This window comes from Bombus fervidus, chromosome 14 (assembly GCF_041682495.2).
Source record: "Bombus fervidus isolate BK054 chromosome 14, iyBomFerv1, whole genome shotgun sequence".
Taxonomy (NCBI): domain Eukaryota; kingdom Metazoa; phylum Arthropoda; class Insecta; order Hymenoptera; family Apidae; genus Bombus; species Bombus fervidus.
This window is the reverse complement of record NC_091530.1, coordinates 6,535,900-6,558,713: the sequence shown is the minus strand read 5'-3', so window position 1 is coordinate 6,558,713 and position 22,814 is coordinate 6,535,900. Positions and strand designations below refer to the sequence as shown.

The 22,814-nt window shown below is 30.4% G+C and overlaps 4 protein-coding genes across 13 annotated transcripts in view; 2 read left to right on the top strand and 2 right to left on the bottom strand.

Annotated features, from left to right (window-relative positions):
• Positions 1-418: 418 nt before the first annotated feature.
• Positions 419-4,319, top strand: LOC139994381 (methylglutaconyl-CoA hydratase, mitochondrial). The gene is made up of 3 exons (XM_072016950.1): positions 419-632; positions 2,857-3,657; positions 3,758-4,319. The coding sequence occupies exons 2-3, from the start codon at positions 2,915-2,917 to the stop codon at positions 3,915-3,917; spliced, it is 903 nt and encodes a 300-aa protein (XP_071873051.1). The 5' UTR covers positions 419-632; positions 2,857-2,914; the 3' UTR covers positions 3,918-4,319.
• Pmm2 (phosphomannomutase) lies at positions 3,714-8,135 on the bottom strand. Of its 4 annotated transcripts, none has more exons than XM_072016953.1 (5): positions 8,009-8,135; positions 5,609-5,696; positions 5,346-5,540; positions 5,002-5,269; positions 3,714-4,920 (listed from the first exon to the last, which is right to left on the bottom strand). In XM_072016953.1, the coding sequence occupies exons 2-5, from the start codon at positions 5,666-5,668 to the stop codon at positions 4,655-4,657; spliced, it is 789 nt and encodes a 262-aa protein (XP_071873054.1). In that variant the 5' UTR covers positions 5,669-5,696; positions 8,009-8,135; the 3' UTR covers positions 3,714-4,654. The 4 variants fall into 4 exon arrangements, with proteins under 4 accessions (XP_071873054.1, XP_071873052.1, XP_071873055.1 ...); XM_072016951.1 differs by lacking the exon at positions 8,009-8,135 and adding an exon at positions 6,298-6,428; XM_072016954.1 differs by lacking the exon at positions 8,009-8,135 and adding an exon at positions 6,123-6,250.
• Sgsh (N-sulfoglucosamine sulfohydrolase) lies at positions 6,346-8,916 on the top strand. Its single transcript, XM_072016944.1, has 10 exons — positions 6,346-6,482; positions 6,718-6,847; positions 6,947-7,083; positions 7,141-7,291; positions 7,355-7,593; positions 7,662-7,781; positions 7,889-8,089; positions 8,164-8,333; positions 8,425-8,571; positions 8,651-8,916. Exons 1-10 carry the CDS (start codon positions 6,368-6,370, stop codon positions 8,783-8,785), a joined length of 1,545 nt encoding a protein of 514 aa, XP_071873045.1. The 5' UTR covers positions 6,346-6,367; the 3' UTR covers positions 8,786-8,916.
• An 829-nt stretch (positions 8,917-9,745) lies between these two features.
• Wun (wunen) overlaps positions 9,746-22,814 on the bottom strand; it is a 59,718-nt gene continuing 46,649 nt past the window's right edge. For 2 of the 7 annotated variants that reach the window (XM_072016949.1, XM_072016945.1), the window contains 2 exons: positions 22,587-22,682; positions 13,839-15,060 (listed from right to left, as the gene is read on the bottom strand). In XM_072016949.1, the coding sequence (XP_071873050.1) occupies positions 14,968-15,060; positions 22,587-22,682 (189 nt within the window). In that variant the 3' untranslated portion in view covers positions 13,839-14,967. Of the gene's footprint in view, positions 10,691-13,838; positions 22,683-22,814 lie in introns of those variants that run through there. The other 5 variants (XM_072016946.1, XR_011801632.1, XR_011801633.1 and 2 more) reach the window with 5 other exon arrangements.

The window sequence follows — 22,814 nt, the reverse complement described above, 5'->3', positions numbered from 1 at the left end:
AAGTTCAAATATATTCTAACTTATATACATTACATAACTATATTATAACTTATAATCTATATAAACTACGCTACTTATGAAAAAGCCATTATTGACTTTCATAAATTTATTAATCCATTTTTATATTAACCTCAATTAATCAAAATTAAATTAAATTATCGGTTTACGAGATCCATAATATGTATTTTACTAACCATACTTCTAATTCTTTAAAGTTACATGATATAAATACTGATAATACATATTAATTGTTTTAGTTGAGAACCTCGAAATATTGACTTCTCTTCCATTCTAGCAGCAACTCGTACTTCGTAAAGATAGCAGGAGAGATAGAAAAACGTATCGCCTGACGCAAAATGGATGTTTGAATCTTATGTGTGCGTGTAACACACAGTGTATAAATACACGTACAACTTGAGTAGGTCGCGAAGAATATATTTTCCTTTCATTTTCTGCAACAACCAGTTGCGCTTGCGACTCTGCGACGTCGTCGTTGAAGTACTGAAGTTACTACGTTATATTTGAACTTTTCTCGGGTCTCCCTACTACAAATGCTACTGGCGAAGCGCGACGGTGCGTAGTCCAAGGAGTCGTCAACAACATTCCTATACGCTTCCGAAAGAAGATACACGGTATTCCTATTTTTCTTCATTTATATGTATACGTTTACATGTTTCTTTAATTATTTGATAATTTCATTTGAATAATTCTTCAACGTTTAAAAGGTTAATCATGTTTACTGTATTTTTTATAGTGATATTTGTTAATGAGAGTAAGACGCCAGTCAGACTTGACCGTGTTAAACTATTCAGAATATTAATCTTTCATTGGGTGTTTTACACTTTTATTGGAATGATTTTTCAATATTTGAAAAGTTAACACGCTGACTGACACGGTGGTCGTCGGTGAACTACGTTTTACTAAATTCTTTAGAGTGATTAAAATAAGATAAATTTGTTGGACTAAACAATTTTAAAAAATGTGAATGACAGATTTTAAATTAACATTTTCCGAGAAAATGTGCACAGTATACTGTAAAATGTGTGATATTGTGCGAAAATGAAATTCTACGGTGTAATATATTTCAATCTGTTCATCGTTATTATTGTACTTCTATTTGATAATAAGAATAAGTCACCGGTCAGACTTATGTATACATAATATAAACAAGCCGATACTATTTATCCATTAGAATATTAAGTATGTTAATCTTTCATTAATTACTTAATAATTTCATTCTTCAACGTTTAGGAAGATAATTATTATTGTATATTTTTATGGAGATATTTGATAAGAAGAATAAGACAGAAGTCAGATTTATAAACATGCCGACGCTGTTCTTTCTTTGACAAGTTCGTTGCTGGTCCGATTTACAATTTTTACAATATTCTATGCTAATATACAATATCTGTGTTTATATTGTAAAACTTGACATATGTATTCAGTATGGGTTATAATGAAATATTTTTTCATTTGGGATTTTTAGTTCATGTGTCACATAAAAATATATATGTACGTATATATCTATTATGTATACATACATACATACCGACATACCGTGCCGACTCGAGTACGCGTCGTACCTAACGTTCAGGAATTTGATTATCATTATTACTTCATTGTATACTTGATATACCTAATATACTTAATTATCATTGTTTTTGTACTTTCCATAGAAATATTTGATAATAAGGACAAGGCGCCAGTCAGACCATAGAGGAAACGATAGTCTCCACGCTCGATCTAGTTGTTTCGCAGTACAGGTGCTGCACCATGCGGCAAAGTGCTGAGGTCAACTAAAGTTAGCATATACAAGAACCTATAAAATTAGGGATCTGCTCTGTTTGGTTGCAATTTAGCATATACAATAATCTATGTTTTTAAGCTTAAAGTTAAGGATTTCCCCTGTTTGGTTACACAAAAACATTGTAGTAGGCAATGCGAATGATTATGATATATATATATATAATATTGCTATGTGTAATATTTGTTTATACTTAATTTTCTACTTTCGTCATTTATTTATTGTTAGTCATAATCATTCGCATTGTCTTTGTGCAATCAAACAGAGCAGATCCCTAATTTTACAAGTTTTTGTGTATGCTAACTTTAATTAAGCACTTGGCCACATGATGCAACACTAGTCCGGGAACAACCAAGTCTATAAGCGCGAGTACTCCCATTTTCTCTCTGGTCAGACTTATATAATATGCCGGCATACATTTTGAATGTGGTGGCGCCATTTACTAGTTGGAAATTTTGCTTCTTATTAGTTACACTAATTCATCTGTAGATGGCGAAAGCAGGTCCAAAATAGGGCACTTTGTACTAATTGCATTCAGTTAATTAGTTATGTAAGAAATCGAAATAATATGCATAGAAAATTTCCAAAAGCGGAAGCTTTAATTTAATTCCTAAACAATTTAAGAAATTGTCTCAGAGACCGAGAAATTTGTTTTTCAATTTCGTCATAAAGATTAATTAGTTCAACCATTTTACCGTTAGATGGCTATAATGTTTTGTTGACTATGAATTGAACGATTTTTAAAACTTGCTTGTAGAATATTTAGATAAAAGTAATTTTAATTAATTCTTTGAGTTCTAAAATATCATGTAAGCTCTTAAAAATAACTTACCATATTTGTAATCAATTTCAATTACTAATATATTATAATTCATCATTGATATATTAGGATTAATAATTCTTTATTGGATATGTTTATTCACTTTTTAAGTGTTAAAAGTAATTCGAATTAAATTCTTGTATGAACTTCATATTAATATTATGAATAATTTATAAGATAATTATTAATATTTCTTGTTGTGATATTTTCAATAATGGAGATTTCTTTTCAGATTGTGTTTACACAAGACTTAATTGAGTGAAAGCCTGTTTACACATAAACTTTACATAATGGGGCCTTTAACGACAAGTGTCAGACACACTTTCCATTCTCTTTGTACAACTGCTGCAAAGGCAATGTCTACCAATGCAATGTTAAATCCAAAAGATGATGTGAAAGAAGTAGTACTTAAGCATTTGGATGGAAAAGACAATGGCATTGTAGTATTAGGACTAAATCGACCCACAGTTTGCAATGCTCTTGGCAAAACTTTAACTAGTCAGTTACATGATGCCATTTCTTCCATCAGAGAAGACTCAAAGTTGAGAGTATTAATCATTCGTAGTTTAGTCCCAAAAATTTTTTGTGCTGGTGCAGACTTGAGAGAAAGAGCAAGAATGGACGCAGCAGAAATTTCAGAATTTGTTTCATTCTTGAGAAATATGACATATAATATAGAAACTTTACCAACCCCAGTGATATCTGCTATTGATGGTGCTGCATTAGGTGGTGGATTAGAAATTGCTCTAGCTACAGATATCAGAGTTGCAGCATCAGAAGCTAAAATGGGCCTTGTAGAAACAAAATGGGCTATTATTCCTGGAGCAGGAGGCACTCAAAGACTTCCAAGAATAATTGGAAGTGCTAAAGCAAAAGAACTTATTTATACTGCACGCACTATTGACGGTGAACAGGCTATGAAGATTGGTTTAGTAAATGAAGTAGTTCCACAAAATAAAAGTGGTGATGCGGCTTATCAAGCTGCTTTAACAATTGCCAGAGAAATTTTACCTAATGGACCAATTGGAGTTAAGTAAGTATAAGTTTACAAATTTGGTTTATATAAATATAATACACAACAGACAATACATCATAATAACTAATACTCATATTTTATTTTTATCATATTTTAGAATGGCAAAAGCAGCAATATCAAAAAGTCTACAAGTGCCTATTACAGATGGATTTGAAATTGAAAAACAATGTTACAACACAGTTATACATTCAAAAGATAGAATCGAAGGAATTGCAGCATTTGGGATGAAACGTATGCCCATTTATCAGGGAGTTTAAACATATAAAAATTAAATACAACGTATTTTATAAGTTCATTACGCTTAATTATCTACATATCACGAAAGTGCATTTTAATCGAGATTAGATGCAGAAACATGCCATTCTTGTACTACATCATTGTAATGTGATTAATTTCGATCATCGACACATCATTATGAAAGTTCAAGCACACTTGTATTTAAATAGAAACATATAAAATTAGTAAACTAATATTTAATACAGTACAGAAATAATATTGTTAGGTTCATAGTTTTAAGTATTTTTATACGTGATTTAAACAATTTCAGAGTTTTATATAGTTTATATCAATGTTGTTGTTGTTATTAATACACAATATGTATATATTTATGTAAACACATAAGTTTATTTAAAAAAAATAAAATTATTATGTTTATATAACATTAATTCTCATTTCATTCAAATGCATATTATACAACACAAATTTTATACAACACATGTTTATAAAACATTAAAAACGAAATTTACAATTCAATTTCTCATAAGATTACTTTAACAAATTGAAATAATCGATTTGACAAAAATAAAGATTGAATAATCTAAATTTTTTAATTGTACCTACATCTCTATATTTCCTTCAAAAATTCTTTTGACATTGGAAATGTAATACTATAAATGGAATGCTTACTAATAAAGCAGAAAAACAAATCAACGTAAATATATAAAAGTACCTTTTTTTTTAAGTAAATTATTTAGTACATTAAATATTCACTGCATTATGCACATTGCATAGGAACCTCCAGTTGTTCTCGTTCTCTTTTTTCTTTAATAAATGCTATAAGAATATTGAGTTGATTAACTGTATCTTCTGGACAAGTTACACGATGTCCAACAGTTAAATCACTTTCATAGATTTCATAATCATTGCCACCTTCTAGTGTTTTGTCACCAAAGAAATGTATCTCTTCATATCCTTGAATATGTCTTAGACAATATGTTTTGTCCCAACCAATAGGGAAAACATCAAAAGATATTTGACCTCCTTTACATATATAATAAACACATTTTCAATAAAAATCTGAATGAAGAACAAATGTTATACAAATATAAAAATCTTACTTACCAATACTGTATGTTAAAGCAAGATCTGGAAATTCCTTTTTGATAGCTTGAATAAATTTCTGACGTATTTGATGCTCAAGATCGTATTCATAAAACTGAATACGCTCTTCTTTAGTACAATTACGACCAACTGGTGATACATTAAGCATTCCTGTCCTAAATTCTATAAAAGTTCCACGCTTGAATGGTAGATGTAATTCAGATATGTATTTCAGACAAAAATTGATCAAATCTTGCAATGCCTCTTCACCAATAATACTTTGAATTGTCTGCAGTAAGAAATAAAAAATAAGAAACAGAAAGCTTTATAACAATTTAATATTGTATCTTAATTGTATCACTTACTTCTGTAGGTAATTGTTTACCCTCTTTAAAGGCAATAAGTCCATTCTCTGCAAAAACATATTTGTACTTTTCAAATATGCTTTTACCACCCAACTGTTCTTTAATCTTATTTAAATCTGATCCTCCAACTACAGCTAAGTCAAACTCTTTCTTAACAGTCCCCAAAAGGAACTTCTCCACGGAAGGTTTAATTGCCTAATAAGAAATTAAAACTTATTCATAACAATCAGAATGTATTTTGTTTTTAATATAAATATTTATACCTGTCTAGGATCCGTAAGTGTGCCATCAACATCAAATAAACATATTATCTTCTTAGTCATAGTAAAATGATACTGTTTATCTGCTTACCTAAAACATAAATTTTTACATTAAATTTTTAATAAGGAAGAAATGTTAAAAGCTCTGTATAAAATATAAATATAGCTACAAAGAAATTTTTATAACTAAATATTGCTTGGTATAAAAAGTTTATTACTATTTTAAAATAATATCGTATGAACCAAACAAGTCACACGCAAGTCACGTGCAAGGCGTTTCTCTCATTATTATATATTAACAATTCCCCTCCACTTATGATCTTCTTCCTAACAGATTAAATCATATCAAAACAATCTTAATAAAAATAATTACTAAATCAACGAAAAAGAACGAGAAAAACAAAATATATTACAATTCTAATAAAAAATCATAACACTTTCATAAAAATTATCGAAAAAATCTGAACATATAGATATATATCTAAAAAATTATTGATAAATACACAATGAATATAACCTGTCTAGACAACAAGTCATTATATATGAATAAAAATAGCACTATTTTATTATACAATATTTCGACCGTAATTAAGTTGATATTTTATTTTCTCTACTTTCTCTATTTTCATCGACCACGAAATAAATTAAATACTGCATACAAAGTAACGAAGAAAAAAAACAAAAATACAGACGGTGGTTAGATTGATACGTGGCTTATTTGACGTGTTCTTTATCGGTTCTCTTCTTATCTGCAAAATTGCAATGTTAAGAAGGAGTGGCTCGAATAAATTATATTGCTTTGTCTTCTTTATCTTATTAGAATTATATAAGATAAATGCAAACATCGTGCCGCATAAAAATGCTGTCTTACTTTTAGGTAAAAATATACTATTGTTTTTATTCTAAAAAATTTTGTTATTTAAATCTTACGAAATGCCAAATAAAATCTTTAAAAATTAAAATACATATTTTGTTTTATATTTTCATGTGAAAATCAAATTTCAGTTAATATTCTTCATCTGTGTTGTATATCTTCAATTAAAAAATAAAATATCTTTTCACATTTTACAATCTTAGGGAATTATAAATATAGAGTTTAATTTTTTGTGCAGCTGACGATGGGGGATTTGAAATGCGATCCTACTTAAATAATATTTGCCAAACACCTAATCTAGATAACTTGGCAAAAGAGAGTTTACTGTTTAATAATGCATATTCTTCTGTCAGCAGTTGTTCTCCTAGGTATCATTATTATTGCCTAACTTGCTGTTCAATATTTCATATCAATGTAGTTATCATATTATTACTTTGTGTTACTTTCACAATATGTAAATATTTTAGTCGTTCCTCCTTACTCACTGGTTTACCGAGTCATCAAAATGGGATGTATGGTCTCCATCATGGAATTCATCACTTTAATTCATTTGAAACTGTCCAAAGTTTGCCAAAAATATTAAAACAAAACAATATAAAGACAGGTATATTTAAATTTAAGAATTATGAAAACTCAAAAATCATTTATAAATATTTTACAGGTATCATAGGTAAAAAGCATGTAGGTCCAGATAGTGTGTATCCATTTGATTTTTCCCATACAGAAGAAAATAATTCTATACTTCAAGTTGGTCGAAACATTACCAAAATTAAACTTTTAGTCAGAGAATTTCTATCTCAGAATAAGACAAAGTATGAATTTGATAGACTTCAAACTGAAGAATGACAAAGATAAATAGAGTATTACATTTCCAGGCCCTTCTTTTTGTATATTGCATTTCACGATCCTCATAGATGTGGTCATACACATCCAGAATATGGCAATTTTTGTGAAAAATTTGGCAATGGAGATACTGGTATGGGTACTATCCCTGACTGGTATCCAATATACTACCAGTGGGAACAAGTGAAAGTACCGTATTTTGTTCAAAATACAGAAGCTGCTAGACGTGATATCTCTGCTCAATATACAACCATTTCTCGTTTAGATCAAGGTATTTTATTAAAAACAATGATGCAATTTAAAAACTAATATTACTAATAAATATTGAAATTTTTATAGGTGTAGGATTAGTTTTAAAAGAACTAGAGAATGCTGGTTTTAAAAATAATACATTAGTGATTTACACTTCTGATAATGGTATACCATTTCCAAATGGTAGAACAAATTTATATGAACCAGGTACTAGTCAAATTATTTAAAATATATAAATAAGCAAAGAGGAACTTCTTTTTTTTAAAAATAAAGTAATATCTACCATAGAAAAATAATTAACTTTATCATATTAGGATTGGCAGAACCTATGATGATTAGGTCACCAATTCCTAACCATAGGAGAAATAGTGTAACACACAGTTTAACATCTTTATTGGATATTGTACCAACATTATTAGACTGGTTTAACATACCATATACAGATCAATCTTCATTTGATACAAATGAAGCTCCTCATTTGACTGGAAAATCACTCCTTCCACTTCTTATTGAAGGTAAATTCAAATTATCTACCTTCAGCATTAAGACACTTTTAACATTATCTTGCTATACACTTGTGCGTTTCCAGAACCCAAAGAAAATGACACAGCTGTTTTTGCCAGTCAAACACATCATGAAGTTACTATGTATTACCCCATGCGTGCTATTAGAACTAAAAGATATAAGCTTATACATAACATTAACTATAAAATGCCATTCCCTATTGATCAAGATTTTTATGTCTCACCAACATTTCAGGTAACCTGTAAAAGATAAAAATTAATAATATGAGAGAAGGTTATGTAATATTTTTTAAATTATAAATCATACATTTTTCTTTTATTTAAAGGATCTTTTGAATAGAACCAGGAATAAACAATCACTTCCATGGTTCAAGACATTAGAAAATTACTATGAAAGACCAGAATGGGAATTGTATGATTTAAAATATGATCCAGAAGAAAAAAATAATATTGCCTCTAAATCATCTGCAAAAGTAATTAAAAACGGAACACTTGTTATACTTGAACAAATATATCCTAAAATATTAAACCATATGTAAATTTTATTTTCAGAAAATATTCTTTGATTTACAAGAAAGATTATTAAAATGGCAGAAAACAACCGAAGATCCTTGGCTTTGTGCACCTAGAGGAGTTCTTATTGGAACTAAAGAACCACAATGTATGCCACTTGAAAATCTTATTTAAGACATATTGATTATTTCAATCTTTTTTGCAATATGAAAATATCATAAATAGTTAATGCCAACATGACACAGTAATATAGAGGATATTTATAATTTATATTCATAATTATTATAATCTTTTTTTATATAATATTGTAGAAACGGTTTCAGGGTATTTAAATAAATTTCATTTGTGTTATAAGTTTGTAACTCTTTGTTATATAATAATAGAATAACATACATAACAGAATTCTTCCACTATATTAATATCAAATAAAAATATTAATAATTTTCATATACGAAAATACAAATATATTATTTACAAAATATAAACTTGTATATTTCTCCTTTTTATGCAAATAGCAATCTTATGTACAAATTCATTATTCTAACAGAAATAAAATATTAACATACTTCTTCAAATATACTAATTATTTGAACATATACATAAATATTAACGGTTAACATATTGAATAATTCTCTCTAAATATACCTACTACAACAATTTGTAATCAAAGAACAGGACGTGATACAGTCATATTTTTCAAATCCTTATCACGATGTTTCAAGAGGATTTCGTTTAACTGACGAACATACGTCGAGGATTTATTCGCAGACTTTTCTACTGCTTTCAGTTCCGATGATATTTCATTCATCTAAAGTCCAAACGAATCGATTTAAATTCATAAGGAAACGCGACATGAATAAATATATATATATATGATTGTCTCTGAAAGTCTTACGTATTCCTTGTATCCCAAATATCTGTTGTATTTCTGATTGTTATTGTAAATTTGTTTCACTTGTATCATAAAAACAAGACACAGTAACAGACCACCAAGCAACACGAGCAAGTTCGTATTTTGAAAGCTACGTAAAACGAGCATCACTGATTTTGAGGTTACTTTTATACTTAAAAAATTTGATTAAGGGGAACAATGACACGTGAAATATATCTAGAAAATACTTTTATCTGAACGTAGTTGTATCGAAATTAACAATTTCACATCGCGTTACATATTTGCAAATATCTCGCTTCTAAAACAATTATACTATCACATTATACATTGCAGGAAACGTAATGACTATAGTTTAAAATGTCAGTTGGGTCGAACTGGGCAATGATAGTATCTATATTCAACGCTAGATATCTCTACTATCTAATTTATACGCTTTATCAATTTTATTGATTTATGAAATTAATTGTGAAAAATGAAATAATTAGAAATTCATAAATAATATTTATTAAGTTAGTTATTTATCACGATAGTACTGATTTGATATTAATCTGAAATAAATTGAATGATTGAACTATTATTCGAAAGACATGCAGTGACTCAGATTAGTATTCGGATATTTCAAGAATTATTAACACTATTTAGCTTGTTTTTTCTTAATTAAGAGATGTATATACATTAAAATACATTAAAATACATTAAAAATATATGTTTTTATTAACTTCAATGTTTGTTTTAATATATAACAAAACATTCAAGTAGCAATCTATTATAAAGAAACGTATACAACAATACTGTTTCCCACATTATGATTTTCGAATAATAATGCATGTTACTGTGTGTACCAAAGATCTTTAATAGAAGAGATGAAAGGATTTAAAATGACATAGATATATGACATCTAAAATATGGTACAATACACTTACTCTATTGAAATAAATTACAGATTCTATGATATATTGGCTATGAAATAAATAATATCCCATCTGACGGGGAAATAACAAAGTCGTAAATAAGGGCGTATTAAGGCTAAGTTTCATATAAACACGGTAAATTAAGTACAGATGCACTCACAGTTGTTTCTCTATTAAGTATTTAATTTGATTGTGTGACTCTTAAATAGTGCTGTCCCCATTTCTTTCAATCGCATTGTAAAGTGTAATTCTTGTTTGAAGTGATGTTAATTCGTTCTGAAATTTAAATAAATTTTATGTCAGTTCCATAACGATTGTTCTTCTTTTCCAATGAAGTAAATTATTATTTTATACATGTGTCATAGAATTTTATTCTTTTAGGATTATTTCATTACAAAGCTAGTGAGTTATAACAAAGTAGGGGACGATAGGTAAAGCACAAATTAGCTAACTTTTGAAACGCAGATAAGCTTACAAAATTAAATGCACACAAAACAATATGCATGAGTGATAAATAACCATAAAAATGCGTGAACAAACTCAAAAAGTGATGTAGGAATAGGAAGAGAACACTGCATAAAGGCCACTTGTGTCCTTGTCTAATAAATCAAGCACATTCGTGCAGTAAAGTATAACGTGTAAGTCTAACACCGATTAATGAGCGGCATTAGTGAGCATACTTAATTAGACAAAGACAGAGGGATTTTTTTCTCATACGACTCGCGTTCTCTTATAGCATAACGTAACAATAAACAGTAAAATAATTAATAAAAAATGAAGTAAATAACGAAATAAATAGTAACATAATTTTTAAACTTCAACATTATAGAAATGATTTATTATTCGTGACAACATGACTTTGCAACGATAAATGTAATTTTAACAATAACGATGAGTGAAAAAGGGAACACAAAAATTTTATTCTTATTTTCAGCCCTTAAGTAACGTAAAACAAGAAGTCCTAGTTTTTCTTTCTTTGAATAACTCCAAATTAGAAAACAGAATGTCCTTTTTAGGGCTATAGTTGTCGAGATAATGCGATTTTTTCCATAATTTTTTATCCACGATTTTTTCGTCCTACAGAAGCGTTCTTTTCTTTAAATTATGTAAAATGATCCCGGAAATCGATTGAAACAAGTTCCATTACGATAGAATGAAAACTGCGAGTTTCTTTTTTTTGCAATTAAACAAAAGTTTAGTTTTCGCTATATCTTAGTCAAGCACTTGAATATAAAAATTTTTGTTCATTTGAATACCAAAATATAAGTCTTTCAGATAGTGTAGAAGGTCGGAGGGTACACCGAGATAAGCTGATACGTTTTTATCGCAAATTAGAATTTTTCGCTTCGTAAGTTAACAAACTGATTGTACGGAAGTCAACAGAGGAATCGATTCAAAATTTGCAACACTACTTTGCTATGACTAGTACTTATTTATCACAGAGTCTCGATATTGTACGACAATTTTAACTAATGTTGCAAACAACTTAAGGAAAAAGGACTTCTTTTTCGCTTTTTACTAATTTTCAACCTAACAATTGTGCTTACCGTAACGAACAGGTCTCATTTTCCAGATAATTTTATTAGCTACAACATTCTACTGAAACTTTTTCACGTACGACAAATAGTTTCAAAGATATAAAGCGAAACGTAAAAAAAAATCGTGTTTCTTTCGTTTAATCGATATTTCGTTAAGGGAAAATTGTTCCAAAGTCGCTTATTTTGTTCTAAATATCATTTCGAATTATATGCAAAAAAATTTCTATTATCAATTTGTTCCTAAATCTTTTACGCTTAATTCGACTGGACTAATAAGGCAACGAAATTTTTCTTTTCATACCAAAAATCTATGTATTTTGTGTACGTAAATTTTTAGTGTTTTTCATCGTTAGAGTTTAAGGAAAGCTTTAGTACATATAGTTATTACACCATTTTAGCGCTCGTCGACCTTAAAATGAACTTAGCTTTATATCTCACTTTTTTCCAAACAACACTCCATTCTAGATTGGTTGATTTTTGGTTGCTAATTAAATTACGGACTATGGGGGTCTTTTAATTATTTGTTTAGCTGGGTAACTTACCCATTACTCCGCTGCCGTCCAATTATCTATGTACATATGTAGATATTTATTTCAGCCTGATGGCCTAGAAATTGGACTTAGTTTTATATAGTTTATGAACATAAAAGAAAACTACAACTAAACTTATAAATAACTATAATAATAACATAAAAATATATCAATTTCTTGGTTATCTATTTCATCTCCTCTAAATACTTTATTTTTATATAAACATTTTCACCATTACAGTTCATGCATCTATTTATTTATTCCACCATTCATTACCTATCTATTATTTAACTTGTACTTTATTTTTCAAAAATTGAACTTTTCTTCATCCTTGTTTTTTGTTCTTCCTTTTATTCCTGTTCTCCTACTTCTTCCTTTTTATTCCCTGCAAGCAGCTTAACGCTTCCATATTTCCACCTTCATCGGGAATTTCCTCGACTTTAGGTTCCTCCTACCAATCCATCAACGAGTCTTCCCCTTTTCCACACGACGTACTATCGTTTCACCTCCTCTTTCAACCAGAATTTACTCGCCTCTTCCAAGCTACGCATCTGGCCCTTACCAAAACCATCCTTCAGTTATCTCTAGATTAAGGACTTTGACTGACGATAGCAAGTACTGAAAACTATCTTGCTATTGAGCTAATAACGATAGCAGCAACGAAATTTTTTCACTGATCAATTTTGTCGCCCGGGAACATTAATCTAGATGAAGTAAATGAACGAATCTTTAAAACCAGTTTCACGAATGTCATCTTTCATTACACGAATGAGAAGTTATTGGTAAAAGGCAGCTTCGGTAACCCTGTATTATGTACATCATCTTGTCCCTGGATACATTTGCGTAAATCGTGTTCCGGTACAATTAAACTAAATTCGAGATGTAAACGAAATACATTGGTAGCCCTTGTCGAACTTGGTAATTTTTAAACTTTGAATTTAGATCAGTTTATTTATTTATTGCAAGAAGTCGACGTAAATAAATCTGAATTTCAAGGAAATTCATAAAACACGTAGCGCATATTTTGTCGAAAATGACATGAGTTCGTGCTCGCCATCCATATGCAGATGTGCTAGTTACAGTAAATAGTAACTAGAAGATAGTTCTAGATACAATCGATAGATTTAATCGATAGGTTTAAGATGTTCTTTTGTTTTTATCCCTAGTCCACGTAAGAAAGTGCAATAAAGGTTTTTCGGCTCAGAACGGTGTGATAGATTTATCCAAAGAATAAAATAATAGCTGTTATGATCCTACCTTTAAATACAGAAATAACAACATATTTTTCTTTATTTTCCAATTTATCCGGTTAATCGATGATATCCTCTGAATCGGTAATTTATCAATAACGTCAAAGACTCACGTACAGGAAGTTTTATTTCAACATTTCGTATACAAGACAGTTCCGAGTAGTACAAGACTAATTTCGCATTACGCTCGTGTTTGAATACTTTCGACGTGATTCCTCGTATTCTTGTGTATACAAGATAATAAGGGCTATCATTTATAACCAGATACCTATCGGTATTATTAATGGTAGAAAGAGTAGATTTTATCGGTGCTGTATCCTCTCTTTGGATGCGAAATGCCGATCAAGAAGGATCACGTGTGCCACTGTTTCTGCTTAAGTGGCGTGCACTGGTCAAAGCTACTATAATGTATTTATACCTCGTCCATTTTACTGTTCGTGAACCAGTGATGAACGATTTCGTCTCAACGAAGAGAAGCCATCGTTATTTATACATATTACCGTACGAATCGAATTTAAAGGAACGGGTTTAAAGATCTATATTTTTTTTTTTTTTTTCGTTAAGTAATTCCAGTTTGATAATTTATCGCATCTGTAAATTATCTATCTGTAAATTATTTACTCACAGCGTAAATCGTAATTCGTCGCTACCGTGTGTGTAATCTTCAAAACTCCAGTTACATCGACTTTTCGGATTTTTTTTTTTTTAACAAAATCTTAGCTCGTAAGTTGAAGCAGAGATCGTTCGAAATGCTTCTCTTCTTCTCACCTAAGGCTGAATTTTTTAATTACGTTCAATCGTATTTTCCCTTTGATCTTTCTCTGACGATCTCTCAAGTATGCGCAAAGATGTCTTAGAATATATAGAAACAATAATTTTGAAGAATATTTATTCACTTTCAATATATTTCATGTATTTAGATGTTATATGTATATCGATGTTAATTGAATAGAACTTAGAATTATTGCGATATAATGACGCTTTATCATTTCAAATAAACTTTTCAACAGTATCTGTCACTTTTTATATTTTATTTATTAGACGTTATATATCAATGTCAACGGTTACTTTCATCGAATAAAACTTAGAATTATTAATATCTTTGTTATCACAGCGATCGAAATTTCGATATTATCTCATCGACAGGTGAACAAACTTATTACTTCGATTTGGTATATATTCTCAATCTGTGCAGAATTTAATGATCATGATATCACAATAAAACGGTACACACGTTACAATAGTTTCTTTTTAATCAATGTTATTGCGTTGTATATCGTAAACCCCTTGTTTACATCTTTGCTCGAAGTAATAGCAGGAGACTTGCCCTAGAATAAATACGAAACCCATTAAGCAACGATTAACGATCCCTTCGTCTGTATGAACGAGCACAGGGAACATGATCCATCGTGCAAATCCGATAAATCGCGTTAGACATAGTTTATACTGCTAATAATATTCAACTCAGTCGTTTTAACTTGTTAACTGGGCGGTTTTTTAAATAATTAATAAAAGACGAATTAATTCGATCGAATTCTACGCAAATGTAAGTGAGTTAATACGTTTATTATCTTTAATATCAGAGTAATTATGAGATAAAGAAGGAGGAGATAAATGAATTATTAAGTACAAAATATTGGTAATGCTAGCGACGAGTTAACTCGTCTTTCCCCAGTTAACAAATTAAGGAGCTACTTATATTTAGGAAATTAAAAACTACGTATCTTTCAATATTTTTCTGACACAGAGAAATGTAATTTTTAAGAAAAATGCTCACTGTGCAAAATAGTGGATATTTAATTTTAAGTTTTGCAAAAATATGGTGGGAAATGGTAGACATTTTTATACGAACAGTTAATTTTTGTGTCATTTGCTGATGCAACAATTCGCAGATTTTTTTAATACTTTTGGTATCGCTTTTGATAGTAATCGCTTCGTGGTAAAATGTTTAAAATGCTTAAATATTGGACAGGTTTGAAGATACAAATGATATGAAAAAGAAATTGATAATTTCCTGGATTTATGTAGCTCCTTAAGAATCGATTCAACTTACTTCGCGTTATTTTTTTTTTTTCTTTGTTTTTATTTTCTCTAATATTTAAAGGATATGAAAGACACATTGTGAAATTAAGGCTTATCGTCTTCTCTTTAGAGTTTTTTTTTTTTTAAATTATCGTCTAACGAAATCAATCGTATTTTATATTTAACAATTAACATCTTATTGACCGCCAATTTGCATTACAGTAATTAAGATGCTGTAATTTTATTAAGTAGAAACATTTTTATTTGATTTCTCGTGTTTTGGAATGTTCGTAAAATATTTTCTACGAGAATATTAATATCTATAAATATTTTACCAATTCCATTTAATTATTTTGAGCTTGTTTCATTCACGATAATCGTAATTTAATCTTAATCCATGATAAAGTTATCGTAATCATCAGAAGATCGCTTAGTTAATACTAAATATCTAATAACGTTAATAATAAAATTATCCATGTATAACAATAGAAATTTAACAATTAAAGAATACAATATACCACCCCTTGTTCGTAAATTTTTATTTTCTATTACATTTCATAGTTCGAAGGTGAAAGTACGATAGAATGTAAAAATATTCATAAATTATCTAATCTAACTTATCCCATGAATCATATTTCTCGTGAATTTTATTCGCACTTGAACGTAGTTTTATTTTTATCGTCGTACGACTACGCTACATATAAACGATTAGTTTCTTGATTATAAAATACTCGAACGTCATTTAACGACGTATCAATACATACAATAAATGTAAAAGGCGTGTAAAAAGAAATTGAACAAATATGGGCATATAAAAAAGGAAACTCATTTTCAAGAGCACGTTGAAAGAACACAAAGATTAATGAAATATATTTTGAAATATTATTTCATAGTGGTATATACTTATATCGATTCACGATTATTACTTATCAACTGTTTCTATATTTTTCGTCGTCGTTTGCTTCGAGTACAAAAAATTATAAATAAAAGTTCACAGGAGATTACATATCTAAAATAAAATCTAATGAAAAAAAGAAAAATAATTCTTGTAATTAAATTACATTATACATATATTTACAATACAAGTTCATAATAATTTTAACATTGAAATGTTAAAATATTTAAAAACATAATAATTTTAACATTTTAATGTTAAAATATTTAAAAACATGTATTAAAAAATGTCTCGTTTCCTTTAAAATATATAAATATCCTTCATCAATATCCTTTATCAGCTCATCTTACGTAATCAATATTATTCCTTATTTTAAGCAACGTACAAACTATGTTAATTGCCAACAACTCGGCAAAAGCAAAGGTGAGGTTTATATTATTAATTTCATATTTTTGAAAAAAAAAAGAAAAATAGAATTCTTATCACAAGTGTCATACGCACGAATTTCAATTGCGAAATACAATCATTGGAACAAGATCAACGGTCAATAAGACATTAAAATATAACATATTTATATACATATATAATATGTTAAAGATATTATAATACACTTGACTTATATTTTAACGCAGACATAAAATTAACCCTTCGTACGAATAACAAGGAAAGTGCTTCGTTATCCTAATCGTAAATCAGAATACAGTAGCACGTTTCGAACGATACAATAATTTACATATCGGTCAATTACGACAATATTTTCGAGCTTAGCTCCAGATGAGTGAAAGAAAAAAAAAGAAACAAACCACATACTTAGTCGTCGATTTTTCGATTCGAGAAGGAAGGTAATACGCTAAATCTAAAAGGTGTCGAAAGAGTATAGCGTTACATTTGTTTCATCGATAAATTGGGAATGTACTGCACGTAAAAAATCTTGTGTCACTCTTCCTGGATCTCTATTACTATCGTTTCTTAATTATATTTCCTATTCTAATCGAATACTTTTCATTTCAGACAGAATGAAATTTCGTAATGCTTAGCTGCACGGACGAAACTTGCAGAAATTCCTATCACATTATCTCTTAAGTAAAGTTTCAAACAAGGTACAGCTATGATCGTCGATCGTAAAGATCAGTTTTGTAATTCGAGTAGCTCCTCTCTTGATTTATTTATCTTTTCCAAAAAAAATCCACCATCTCGTTTTTCATTTTTACAACATTACGGAGAACTCTTTTCTATTTAGCAGCGTTCCGTTTAACGTAAATGTAGTTTCCTGTAAAGACGACATCAATTATCTATTTCTATTTTCTCATTGTTCCAAAGCATTTACAGATTTGAATCGAAAGTTTGTTCCAATGATATCGAGCCGAATCAAAATCATACAAATTCTACAATACGTAGACTCCTACCACAGACACGAATCGGTTTGGAAATACGATGGAACAAAGCTTGCAAATTATTATCGTCGTTACTGCTGTTAATATTGCTTACATGGCAAATTATTTTCTCTCAGAGAATATGACCATCATAGTTATAAGCTATGTGTAACTGATTTTTAAGTTTTAAAATATATAGATAAAAGTGGTAAAAAGCGATACTGAAAGTTCGTTAGATTAGTAAGATACGGTCTGCAAACGCAGAGCAATTCCATATTTTTCCGTTTAATACGCGCGTAAGCATTGTTATGTTATACATACGGTTGATCGTAAGTAATCATTAATAGTATCTGAAATAAGTCTGAGAGGAACATGAAGCGATAACATTCTTGGTAATTAATTCGTAGCAGTGCGTTATTAGAAGCTACGATTGCGGTATTATATGCGGATGAAAGCTATTGCTTATGAAAGTATTATACACGTTAGGCTGTTGGTAAAGTTTCTAATGGACAATCCTATACATTTGCAATTCCAGCAAAAAAGGCAACAACGTTGTCTTCGAGAGCAAAATAATTTTAAAGATGTACGAAGATGATCGTCTTGATTAAGAACGATCACATTGCTTTGCAATTGGTTGCCTTAAAAATAGATTAGAAAAAAGCAAATGCTGTGCAGCAAATAGTAATTCGTTTAACGATTCGTCTAGTTCGATCGAGGCTACATACGAAACTCGAATATTTGGCTACGAATTTTCCAGATGCATCGAACACAATTTTATCTTAATACAGCGATTCAATTTAGAAAGAAACGATGAAAACCTGAACGAATAATACATTTACACAAGATTTTTTACTTGAAATAAAAATAAAAATGAAGAGAGAGGGAGATTTGCTGCGAAGAATCTTTGCTTTCGATTATCACGATAGTTTCGCTATAGTTAGCAAAGTAATGGCCATGGGTGAAGACGGTAATCGAAATATCACTTATTGGTCTCTTTCTGACATCCTTTTCGTTAACGAATCGAATATATCCTTCATAAAATAAATAAAGATTTCTATCTTAACATATAAACGTACACGGTTTTGTCTATTACAAGAGTGTACAGGTACACAATACTTCCAGTTGATGATACAGCAATGCCGTATAGTAGAACATCTTGGTTCTACTTCTACACAGGGTGAGTCACGCAATTATTACAAATTAAACTATTGTGTTGAAACTTTCATACTACCATACGTACGATTGTTTTATATACATACAGGGTAAACCTTGAGTATCAAGGATCATCTCTTCTTCACTGTTTCTTCACTTTTTTAAAAACCTTTCCTAACTGGATTTTCCTCGAATCCTCTTTAACATTCTGTAGTAAGAAGTATTTTTAATGTTTCAATAAACCATTTTTATCTATGCAGTATTCTAACATTGTTTCTTGTAAAAGAGATTGGCACACGGTGTACTTTGTTTCACGAGAAACCCAAAATGTTCAAAGACGTTCACTCAACGTTTATGAGACACCTTTAACAAAATATTTTCTGTGTCTGTTATTTTTCGATATGTTTTTAAATAAATTGTCCAACATATAGTTTCGTAATATCTCCTTTCATCAAACGAAAGGGTTAAAGATAGTTGGCTTTCGTAAAGGTTTACGTGGCTCACCTTGTGACGTTTCAAAACACCATACATACGTTAGTATGCGTATATCGTACGTAAATCGTACGATATAGGTACTATCTATATAATTATATCGAAGATGATTTAGAGACGCTAGCACGCATACCTAGTACGTCGGCTATCCGAATTACGTAAAAAGTTTTAATAGAAAATCAATGGACGAGAGTGACGTCTCCTAACTTTTCTGCTTTTTCCACTCTTTCCTCTCGTCCTCTAAACACGTACGTCTACTGTATAATATTTAAGAACCTATACTTTCGTAATCTAGAAATGTATACAGATTCGAAATGGTATTACTACCTACAATTGTAAATTCAAATAGGATTATGCGTAGCTCCGTGGAGTTTTTCTAATTTTTATTACTAATTCACTTACTTGCTCCTTCCTTTTATTTAACTAACGATCTTTACTGTAATACTTTGCATTAAACGTTCGTAATGAACAATCCACTTATTATTGCATCATATATTTACTATTAGAACAGATCCCATTGCTTTCGCAGGAAATCAGAGATTCGAATAAACGCGAATCTCTCCACGCTATCGGAGATCTTTCTCTACAAATATCTTTTTCTTTTCTATGTTTTCTTTTTAAACATATCCTTAAGATAATATTGTGCAAATGTATTCGTAAACGATCACATTGAACGAAGAATCAGGAGACTCGATGGAAAAGCGGTGCAAGTTTCTTTTCTTTTTTTTTTTTTTTAACAACGATACAATTATTTGTATGGAGCAAGCGAACAGATTGAAAGAAATAATTTAACCCAAGTTACGAATTTGCCAAATGTATCTGTATTTTTAGCTAATTCTTTCTACCGTTCTTCTGCTTCTAAGTAGCTTATACGTATCTTAATCGTATAATAAAATTCACAAACAATTATGTTACTTTCTATAACAGAATTTGTTGAAATTGTTAAAAGCATACAGAAATTTATTTCTAAGTATCTCAAATCAAAGATATTATCACTTGTATCACTTTCCGTCTGAGTCGCTCGATTATTTATATTTAAATCTACAATAAACTTGCAAACCTAACAATACGTACCATAATTGTCCAACAAGCAACGAATGATATTTGCGTGCTTCATCGTGAATCTTCAATGACATATTATAATATAGTATACGTATACGATAAAAAAAATGGTCAATATTGAAAATTTTGCTACTTCTGCAATTTGTTCAAGAAATTCGAGACTAATTAAGCGCAAAAAAAAAAAAAAAGAAAGAAAGAAGAAGAAAATAAAATCGCCTTTCATATCTTAGCATACGTAGTACGTTTTTTAAGGTTAAACAACTTTAGCGTAAGTAGGATCAAGAGCACCAGATACCAACAAGAATATCTACCAAACTATAGTACAAGAATAAAAATGAACGTTAACACCGCGTTTGTCTGTTCTCCTCTCCAATTAAAAAATATAGCGTGCCTTCTCGCGAACAACGAGCAATATACCGTCTATGATCAGGGAAAAAATATTTGCTTGCTTATTCTTTCTATAAATAAATAACGCTCAACAAGAAATAAATACATCTTCGCTGAAATTACAAACACGGTTGCATTGCCTGTACAAAAATTCTCGCATTAAACGCGACTATCGATAAGAGATTAACGATATTTGCCTATCATTGCGCTAACAACGAATTATACGTATAAGCAATAATTCGGTTACTCGTCGATAAAATCGGCTAAAAAATAAAGAGAAACATCACCATCTAAAATAGACATAAAATAACAAGAACCAGACCTGTGCTAGATCTTCCTCGAACGGACAATTTGGACGAAATAAGGGATAACGACGACGTATCGATAAGACGAACGTCCTTTCAACAAAGCTAGGACATCGACAAGACACATAGAACATATGTATAGTTCGCTCTTCGCTTCCATCAAAAGAGAAAGATAAGAAAAAAGAAACGAAATACAGGTTGTCCCGGTAACTATGATACAATCGGCAAGGGGATGATTCTACGTGGAAAAAATAAGTCGACGATATAGTACAAAATTTATTTATACGGCGCTTCGTTTTCGATAGAATCGAGTTTCAGAACATGCCGACATGCGAGCTTAGCTAATTACCGATAAATACGAATAAACGATCGATGGAAGATCGTTGTATCCTTACGCGCGGAAACAAGCGAAAAATGTTCAAATAAAATTGATCAGGCCTCGTTTTCACCAGAATAGAGTTTCAATGTATTTGATTAATAATTGATAAACTTCCGAATTTCGTTTTCACGGCAACGCAGTATCACGCGAGAAAATGTTACCCCGTACATTCCACTTGTTCTTCCACGTAAAATCGCTCGCTTATTGATTGCATCGTTAAAGGGACACTTAGAACATACGATAAAAGATGAGAGTTTGTATTAAAACTGACCACAGAAGCTCGATCGAAAGTAGAGAACGTTGACAAAAGAAGCTTCGTGGCGAAGCATCGTATGAAAAAGAGAAATTCGTACATCGAATAATCCGTTCCATCCCATGAAATATTGCTGCTTTTTGCTCCTTTCTCTTTGTCTTTCTTTTCTTTTTAATTGGAATTCGATCAGCATGGAACACCAGCCGATGATAATTATGATGATTATGATGGATCATGTTGAAACAGGCTACGTCTAGAAGAATCGCCGAGAAGGTAGGCGGATGATGAAGGGTCCCCAGCAGCGCGTAAGGCAGTTTCGCTGTCGAACGATAAAATTCGCGACACCAACATTCGGACACCGTACGTTTTTCATATAACTCGACTTCAGGCGGTCAGTAGCATGTACTTTTGTTCCCTGAGACCAGACTAGCTCCCCAGAGACAATTAGAAGACGAGTCACGGTCTTGGTGTGGTCAGCAAGCGAAGAGCTAGCTCGTTAGGTCAACAGTTGCGATTAGTAGAGCCATTATTCACCTGTGTACCGCCCCCTGTTTCGTAATCGGCTGCACGGCGTTTCTCTTCCATCAAGCAATGACACCGATCTTTGAACAGGTTCGCCACGCAGTTTGCCTGCAAAAAAATGATTGTCCGATTATTATTAGCCGTGTATTTGTTCGGGAATTACGCGAGCCGTTCAAAGACCACTATCGATCAACTTGGTAAATTGAAAAGCAGAAGGAAGCGATGATGTCACTTATCTTT

Bases quoted from the DNA above. Each gene is read 5' to 3' on its own strand.
- Sgsh (XM_072016944.1), top strand. From the start codon at position 6,368: ATGTTAAGAAGGAGTGGCTCGAATAAATTATATTGCTTTGTCTTCTTT. The intron at 7,782-7,888 runs GTACTAGTCAAA...TTATCATATTAG, and splicing joins AACAAATTTATATGAACCAG to GATTGGCAGAACCTATGATG. The intron at 8,090-8,163 runs GTAAATTCAAAT...GTGCGTTTCCAG, and splicing joins CCTTCCACTTCTTATTGAAG to AACCCAAAGAAAATGACACA.
- LOC139994381 (XM_072016950.1), top strand. From the start codon at position 2,915: ATGGGGCCTTTAACGACAAGTGTCAGACACACTTTCCATTCTCTTTGT. The intron at 3,658-3,757 runs GTAAGTATAAGT...ATCATATTTTAG, and splicing joins AATGGACCAATTGGAGTTAA to AATGGCAAAAGCAGCAATAT.
- Pmm2 (XM_072016953.1), bottom strand. From the start codon at position 5,668: ATGACTAAGAAGATAATATGTTTATTTGATGTTGATGGCACACTTACG. The intron at 5,541-5,608 runs GTATAAATATTT...ATTTCTTATTAG, and splicing joins CACTTACGGATCCTAGACAG to GCAATTAAACCTTCCGTGGA. The intron at 5,270-5,345 runs GTAAGTGATACA...TTCTTACTGCAG, and splicing joins GTAAACAATTACCTACAGAA to ACAATTCAAAGTATTATTGG.